The sequence below is a fragment of the Olea europaea genome, chromosome 11 (assembly GCF_002742605.1).
Source record: "Olea europaea var. sylvestris chromosome 11, O_europaea_v1, whole genome shotgun sequence".
NCBI classification, from domain to species: domain Eukaryota; kingdom Viridiplantae; phylum Streptophyta; class Magnoliopsida; order Lamiales; family Oleaceae; genus Olea; species Olea europaea.
This window is the reverse complement of record NC_036247.1, coordinates 1,662,911-1,672,163: the sequence shown is the minus strand read 5'-3', so window position 1 is coordinate 1,672,163 and position 9,253 is coordinate 1,662,911. Positions and strand designations below refer to the sequence as shown.

Genomic DNA, 9,253 nt, shown 5'->3' with positions numbered 1-9,253 from the left:
TAGACATGGCTAAAGCATATGATCGCATGGACTGGGGCTTCATTTATTCTGTATTGGAGGCATTTGGATTTGATCAGATCTGGATTGACAGAATCAGGCGGTGCGTTTCGGAGTGTCGTTTCTCCGTACTCCTAAATGGCCGCCCATGTGCTTTTTTCCCTCCTCACGAGGACTCAGACAGGGTGATCCTATCTCCCCATCCTTGTTCATCATTGCAGCAGACTACTTCTCACGTTTGCTCACTCAGAGGTTTCAAGAGTATCCCAGTATGTGTTATCGACATGGAGGTAGTGCTCTTGTCTCACATCTCTCATTTGCTGACGATATGATCATCTTTGCCAACGGTCAGAAACAGTCTATCAGGAGGGTCTTAGACTGTTTGGAGCATTATGAAGGAGTTTCTGGCCAATTGGTGAATAGAGACAAGAGCGGTATTATACTATCCAGACGGGCATCCACTAGTCAGATCAGACGACTAGAGATTTTGACTGGCTTCAGACATCAGCAGCAGCCTTTCACTTATTTGGGTGTCCCCTTATTCAAGGGGACTAAGAGGAGCTTCCTTTATGATGACCTTATCCAAAAGATAAGGGATAGGATATCAGGCTGGGCCTCACGATTACTATCGCCTGGGGGTCGTATTACATTACTGAGGTCAGTACTTTCTTCCATACCTTTACATCTTCTTCAGATTATGCAGCCGCCCAAGGCAGTGCTGAAGAAACTTGAGAGCATCTTTGCCCGATTTCTATGGGATTCTAAGGATCAAGCACGATGTCTACATTGGAGGAGTTGGAAGGCGATTTGCCTTCCTACTGATGAGGGAGGCCTCGGCTTTAGGAGATTGCAGGATGTGGTGGACACCTTCTCCATGAAGCTCTGGTGGTTGTTCCGATCTCAGAGGTCACTTTGGGCTCAGTTTTTATTGGGCAAGTATTGTAAGGGGACGCACCCTTTACTTGCAGCAGTTCCCAGTTCAGCTTCCCCTACCTGGAAGAGGCTGAAATCAGTTGGGCCACGGACGGATCCACACATTGCTTGGCACCTTGGAGCCGGTCAGATTTTCTTCTGGCATGATTGTTGGATGGGCGAGACCACGTTGGCATCCCTATTCCCCCACACACAGCACACATCTGCGAGGGTACAGGATTTTTTTGACGACACTGGGTGGGATTTTGGACGGTTATTACAGGCCCTTCCTTCTCACATGGCCGAACAGGTAGGGGCGATACCTTTATGTGCAGATGCCACGGACCGAATTGTTTGGAAAATTACTTCGGATGGTGACTTTACCACCAAATCAGCATGGCAACTAGTCCGTTCGGTTCACCAGCCTCAGGACTCATATCGACTACTGTGGTGCTCTATTTTGCCTGCCACTATTTCATTCTTCTGCTGGAGACTGTGGCAGGATCTCATTCCAGTAGATGTTGTTATTCAGAGGAGAATTGGATGTCAGTTGGCTTCTCGTTGTCAGTGTTGTTCCGAGATTGAGACCATCAATCATATTTTCACGAGCAGCAGCATCTCCGACCAGGTATGGCAGCACTTTGGAGACATCTTTCAGATACCTATGACTTCAGGGGAGGGGGTCAGACAGAGGTTCCAGAGATGGCGGTAATTTGGACAGCACATTTACCGTGGACACATTCGTATTATCATTCCTCTACTGATATTTTGTTTTCTATGGACTGAGAGGAATGATGCGAAGCATAGAGGTATTCGTATGGTGGCCAGACGTATTATTTGGAGGGTCTACCGCATGATCTCCTTTCTTCATATGGGAGGACTATTCCGAGTTGAGCATTGGCGAGGAGATGTGACACTTGCACCCTTTTTTGGAATTTCTTTGACCCGTCCTCTCCCACCACCACCTATTATGGTTGTTTGGCGCACTCCACCAGTGGGATCCTTCAAGATCAACACTGATGGATGCGTTAAAGATGGATTTGCAAGTGGTGGAGGCATCATTAGGGACTACGCAGGATACTGTATCAGGGCATTCTCAGCATCCTATGGCCCATGTTTCATTTTGGAAGCTGAGCTCAGAGCCATACTAGATGGGCTTCTATTGGCCAGAGGACTTGGGATTTCAGCTATCTGGCTTGAGGCAGATTCAACATTGGCTATTCACTGCATCACCAAAGGTGGAGGACCATGGTCGATCCAGGGTATTCTCAGACAGATCAGAGACTTCATTTGCTTCGATAGAGACACAGTTTCTCACATCTACAGAGAGGGTAACCAGGTTGCAGATTCTCTTGCTTCAGAAGGCTGGGATCACCAGCGCTACCAAGAATATGGACCACTTGACCTGCCTCGACAGATTAGGGCATTGGTACAAATCGACAGATATGGATTGCCCAGCTTTAGAGGTTTGTAGTTTAGGCAATCATTATTTCATTTTTCTTGTACAAGGAAGTAGTACTTCCTCATTTACTTTATTCGTTTTTAATATTTCATTTGTTGCACTGTTGCTTTTTGGAGGTCAGGTTTATGCCCCCCTCCTTCCCTGTACTTTTGATTTCTATGAAATAAACATGGTTGGGGAACCCTTAACCCCCATCGACCTTCCTTGGTGGACCCTAAAAAGTCATTAAGGATGTGTGGATGTCTTTATTAAAAAAAAAAAAAAAAAACCCTAAAACCCTAAACCCAAAACCCTAAACCCTAAACCCTAAACCATTCCCAACCCTTACATTTTCTCTCTAGAGATAGGTGATTTTTGGAGATTTCTAGTCACCCAAAATGGAACCCCATCCGGCTGCATTCCGGCCACCATGGCCACCAGATCCGACCACCAATAGAACCACCTCACTTCCCTCTATAACCTACACCCAACCGCCGGCAATAAACTCGCCGGAATCTGATGAAAATCGAGCCCAAAAACCGAATCTGCCTCAAACTTTTTCTGCCGGAAATCACTTTTCCGGTGATACCCATGCCGGCGCACCACTGCCGGTCGATAGCTCTCTTCCAGACGATCACAACCATGGTCGCCGTTCACCATTTGGATCTCCCAATCGGTCGAAATTGCTTCAGAAAGTTTCGCCTGCGTAGCCTGTCGAATTTCAATTTTTCGGCGCCTCCGGTGGGACCCACGGTCGCGGACCACCGCCGGTCGGTAGCCCTCCTCCAGACGATCACAACCATGGTCCCCACTCACCATTTGGAGCCCCCAATCGACCGGAACTGCATCTGGAAGTCCCGCCTGCGCTGCCTGCCGAATCGCTGCCTCCCTTTCAATTTTTCGGCGCCACCAGTGGGACCCACAGTGGCGGACCACCCAATTTTGACTCCTCTCATCATGGGCAACATCCATATCATATGGGTCTTCACCAATTTTACCCCAATCTCGCAAATCGAACGGATTCAATCCCTCAAGGTCAAAAGTCCGATTCTCTCTTAATTGACCCCACATATGTGTTCGATTCTGCAATTAAACGTGGGTTAAATGAAATTCAAGCCCCAAATACTCTGGGTAATGTTCCAATTGCTGAGATTACATCATTAATTTGCCGAATCTTGGAATCAAACGGTGTTCTTCACACCTCTAGTGCTGCTGGTCAGATTTCTTCCATTTCTGAGCATTATTTGAGAAAATTGACACCTCCAATGAACTCAGCAGGTCCAAAAACATCAGAAGGGACTATCATTTCGATCGAAAATATTACATTGGACTTCGTGCCAAAATGCACGCAAATCGAGGCAGTTGGTACTATTGTTTCTGGGCAGAATTCTGCATTTTTGACACTGGCATCATCTTCAGAGCATATGAAAACCTTTGGAGAGACCATTGCTCCGGCCGAAAATGACGGGAAATCTGCATTGGGAAACGTGCCAAGTGGCACACATATCGAGGCAAATCCTTCTAATGTTTTTGGACCTCCTTTGATCCCAGGAACTGCACCACTGGCTCCAAATCATGGAAAAACTCCAAGGATCAAAACATTTCCACCTAGTACATCTCAAACTGCGCGTACCATCAACGCGCGGGTCCCTCCTGCACGCAAGCAACCCCCACCACCACGTGCAACACCACGAGCCACTGCAACTTCCACAACTGCTCATTCTGGTCCAAAATCTTATGCTGCAGCAGTTGGTAATGTGCCAGTAGTTTCTCAAGCAGAGAGGAGTCAAAAGAAGTCCTTTGCTCAAATCCTTCGAGCATCACAAGAATCCACTGACCACAAGCTCATTTCTAGGGACCCTTTCATCCATCATGGTGAACCTGCAGTCCTATTCACAGAGGCAGATGAAGAAGTATTGGCTGAACCATACAAGTTTACACTTCTCAGGTAAAGTTTGGACCATTTGTTGGCAATTGACTGCATGTGGAATATGTCTTCAGATTTGTCCAGTAGCCTGGGAGAGAGGCCTCAACACATTAATTGCCAGAGTTACAAATGTTAAACGAGAAATTGTCTTAATTTCGTTCATGGAAGAAAAAGAAAATCATTTTTTGAACTTTATTTTCATTCAGGAAGATTATATAATCACGATTCAAATTAAAAAAAAAAAACCCTAAACCTTAAACCCCTAACCCTAAACCCTAAAACCCTAAACCCTAAACCCTAAACCCTAACCCAGAGTACAACCAGACGAAAACACGAACACAGCGCGTATCAACATGGAATGCAGGGAAAATCCCAGCATCACCACCACCGGCGCCACTGCCGCTGCAGTGGCAGTAGCAACTTCTCCCTCCTCATTCTCTCCTATATCATCCCCGACTGGATCTTTTTCATCTTTTCCGCCACGACCTGTTTCATTTAGTCCTTGTGCTGCATGCAAAATCCTCCGCCGGAGATGTGTCGATAAATGTGTATTGGCACCTTATTTTCCGCCGTCGGAGCCACTCAAATTCACCATTGCTCACAGAGTTTTCGGCGCCAGCAACATAATCAAGTTGTTGCAGGAACTTCCTGAAGCTCAAAGATCAGATGCTGTGGATAGTATGGTTTACGATGCCAATGCCAGGTTTAGGGATCCAGTTTACGGTTGTGCTGGCGCAATCTGCCAACTTCAGAAGCAAATCAGTGAGCTGCAAGCAGAACTGGCAAAATCACAGGCTGAAATTTTAAACATCCAATATCAAAATGCCAATTTGGTGGAATCCATCTACCAAAAAATGTTACAGAATCAAGAAAACTCCCCTCAATACCAGCAAGACGAGGATTCACGATTCTTTTTGGATGAAAGCTTTTTGGGTTTGGAACCCCTCTGGACATGAACAATATTTGAAGTGAGATACTAAGAGGGTTGCTACATCTAATTTTTACATAGTTGATCCTAGTTGTCTACTAAAAGTGTATTATATTATGGGATTTATATCTTAAACTAAAATTCGTCAAGATGTTTATCCTAGTTAATTAGCTAATTTCTTGTATTATTACTTTTCCTAAGGAAAAGAAAAGTCCTGGCAAAGGAAAATACATGTTGGAAAGAGATGTTCACTGAGTCACAAAGGATTGGAACTATTGTAATGGAAACTTTTGGTCGAACAATTATTATCAATGTAACTTTAACTCATTTTTTGTTTCATGAATTTCCTTGTCAAACTTGCACTTGACCTTTCACTGAAATGCAATTATTATTTAAAAAAAAAAAAAAAAACCCTAAACCCTAACCCCAAACCCTAAACCCTAAACCCTAAACCCCTAACCCTAAACCCCTAACCCAAAACCAAACCAACCAACCCTTCCATTTTCTCTCTAGAGATAGGAGATTTTTGGAGATTTCTAGCCACCCAAAATGGAATCACATCCGGCTACATTTCGGCCGCCAAGGCCACCGGATCCGACCACCAATAGATCCCCCTCACTTCCCTCTATAACCTACACCCAACCGCCAGCAATAAACTGGCCGGAATCTGATGAAAATAGGGGCCAAAAACCAGATCTGCCGCAAGCTATTTCTGCCGGAAAACACTGTTCCGGTGATACCCACACCGGCGCACCACTGTCGGTCGATAGCCCTCTTCCAGACGATCACAACCATGGTCGCCGTTCACCATATGGAGCCTCCAATCGATCGGAATTGCATCTGAAAGTCCTGCCTGCGCTGCCTGTCGATTTTCAATTTTTCGGCGCCTCCGGTGGGACCCACGGTCGCGGATCACTGCCGGTCGGTAGCCCTTCTCCAGACGATCACAACCATGGTCGCCACTCACCATTTGGAGCTCCCAATCGACCGGAATTGCACCTGGAAGGTCTGCCTGCGCTGCCTGCCCAATCGCTGCCTCCCTTTCATTTTTCCGGCGCCACCAGCGGGACCCACAGTGGCAGACCACCCCATACCGACTCCTCTCATCATGGGCAACATCCATATCATATGGGTCTTCATCAATTTCATCCCAATCTCGCGAATCGAACGGATCCAATCCCTCAAGGTCAAAAGTCCGATTCTCTCTTAATTGACCCCACAAATGTGTTCGATTCTGCAATTAAACGTGGGGTAAATGAAATTCAAGCCCCAAATACTCTGGGTAATGTTCCAATTGCTGAGATTACATCATTAATTTGCCGAATTTTGGAATCAAATGGTGTTCTTCACACCTCTAGCGCTGCTGGACAGATTTCTTCCATGTCTGAGCATTATTTGAGAAAATTGACACCTCCGATGAACTCAGCAGGTCCAAAAACATCAGAAGGGCCTATCAATTCGATCGAAAATATTACATTGGATTTCGTGCCAAAATGCACACAAATCGAGGCAGTTGGTACTGCTGTTTCTGGCCAGAATTCTATATTTTTGACACTGCCATCATCTCCAGAGCATATGAAAACCTTTGGAGAGACCATTGCTCCAGCTGAAACTGACGGGAAATCTGCATTGGGAAACGTGCCAAGTGGCACACATACCGAGGCAAATCCTTCTAATGTTTTTGGACCTCCTTTGATCCCAGGAACTGCACCACTGGCTCCAAATCATGGAAAAACCCCAAGGATCAACACTTTACCGCCTAGTACATCCCAAACTGCGCGTACCATCAACGTGCGAGTCCCCCCTGCACGTACAACCCCCACCACCACGTGCAACACCACGAGCCACTGCAACTTCCACAACTGCTCATTCTGGTCCAAAATCTTATGCTACATCAGTTGGTAATGTGCCAGTAGTTTCTCAAGCAGAGAGGAGTCAAAAGAAGTCCTTTGCTCAAATTCTTCGAGCATCACAAGAATCTACTGACCACAAGCTCATTTCTAGGGACCCTTTCATCCATCATGGTGAACCTGCAGTTCTATTCACAGAGGCAGATGAAGATGTCTTGGCTGAGCCATACAAGTTTACTCTTGTTGGCAAATTTGTGCACCGGAGGCCAGCTATGCTTAAGGTACATGAAAACTTTTCTCGCTTTGGTTTTTGTGGTGATTTTACTATTGGTCTAATTGATGCCACACACATTTTGATTCACTTGGCGCACGAGGATGACTATGCACGGTTATTCCTCAAACCACTGTGGTATATTGATGGTTCCCCTATGAGAGTCTTCAAATGGACTCCAAGCTTTAGTCCACTGCAGGAGACCCCAATTGCACCAGTCTCGGTATCCTTTCCACTTCTACCTATTCACTTTCGGGCTAAGAGCAGTTTGTATGCTATTGCTAAAGCTATTGGCCTTCCGTTGCGTATTGATGAGGCAACATCTGATCTTCGTCGCCCTAGTGAGGCTAGAGTATGTGTGGAGGTTAATTTGGACTACGATCTCCCTGACAGAGTTTGGATTGAGAGGGAAAAGATCGGTGGCTATTGGTAACAAGTTATATATGGCCAGAAGCCAGAATTTTGTTACAAATGCAGACATTTTGGGCACTTAGAAGTTCAGTGTAAACTTGGCATAAGACCAGCACAACCTCCTGTTGTTGAGCCTATCCCTAAACCTGTTATCCCTGCTAAGGATAAGGACAAGGGAAAGGAAATTCAGGGTGAGCCACGTCAGAGGTGGACCCCAGTTCGCAGAGAGCAGAAGAAACAACAAGCTAGCACATCAGGTGCACATGTTTCCCAAGCAGATCAACCTATTGTAACCCAGTCAATTGCATCCATAGTAGACACTGCTTCAGTTAATCCTCCAAGAGTGCAGTCAGTAGCTCCAGACACTATTGCTCCTTCGAGTGCCATTACACCAACCTTAGCTCCATCACAGCCTGTTATTCATGTTGACAGTGATTACACTGACCCCTTGGCTCACGACATGTCTCGGCGAACACATGATTCAGAGGCTACAGATAGAGTTATCAGACAGCTTCCCGGTCCTACACCTGGCCGTACTGGTAATCCTGCCTCCAGCTCTCCACTTTTTGTCAACAGAACATTGAAGCTTCTATTCCTTCAGTAGAATCTGATCAGTCGGATACTGAAGCTACATCACAGATTGAGGTCCATCAGCAGGGTGTGTTCCGTAGGTCTTCTGCTGAGGATTTAGTGGGTATGGCTGGTAGATCAGAGGATGACGGTTTTGTCCGAGTCACAAGAAAGAAACACCCACGTGCTACTGATACTCCACATCCGAGCAGACGGATCACCAGGAGTCAGTCACATGATACCTCTTCACATTCTCCATCCCTATGAGTGCCATCATTTGGAATGTGAGAGGTGTAGCTAGTGTAGCTACTCGTCGGCGCCTGAAGAAACTTATACAGCTTCATCAGGTTTATCTGTTAGTTTTACTGGAGCCCTTTGTTCTACAACACAGCTTTGCATATATTCGACGTTACCTGCGCTTCGATACGGGAGCTCAGAATGAATCGAATAAGATTTGGTTTTTCTGGAACTCGGGGACTAATGTTACTATTATTGTTGATCATCCCCAGTTTCTTCACGTTAAAGTTGAGGACCCCAGACTAGCTCTTCCCATCTATTTTACTCCAGTTTACGCTTCTTGTGATGCTTCTGTCAGGAGGGATTTGTGGGCGGGTCTTCACCACATCTCCCTCGATATGGAGGACCCTTGGATAGTTGGGGGAGACTTTAACGTTATTACTCATGATGGAGAGCGCACGGGTCATAATACTCGTGATCGAGGCACTACGGCTTTTTCTGATATGATGTTGGACAGTGGTCTAGAGGATGCAGGTTTCCTTGGGAATCGATACACTTGGACCAATGGGCGGGTCAGGAAGAGATTGGATAGAGTACTCATTAATTCTTCAGCTGCAGCATTTTGTCGACAGCTTACAGTGAAGCACTTGAACAGGACTTCATCTGATCACTCACCTTTACTACTTCAGTGGACTTCTGATGATGACTT

At 46.0% G+C, this 9,253-nt stretch overlaps 1 protein-coding gene across 1 annotated transcript; it reads left to right on the top strand.

Moving 5' to 3' along the window:
• The first annotated feature begins 4,530 nt into the window (after window positions 1-4,530).
• On the top strand, window positions 4,531-5,459 carry LOC111402901 (LOB domain-containing protein 1-like). Its single transcript, XM_023031224.1, has one exon. It carries the CDS (start codon window positions 4,631-4,633, stop codon window positions 5,231-5,233), a length of 603 nt encoding a protein of 200 aa, XP_022886992.1. The 5' UTR covers window positions 4,531-4,630; the 3' UTR covers window positions 5,234-5,459.
• Window positions 5,460-9,253: the final 3,794 nt, after the last annotated feature.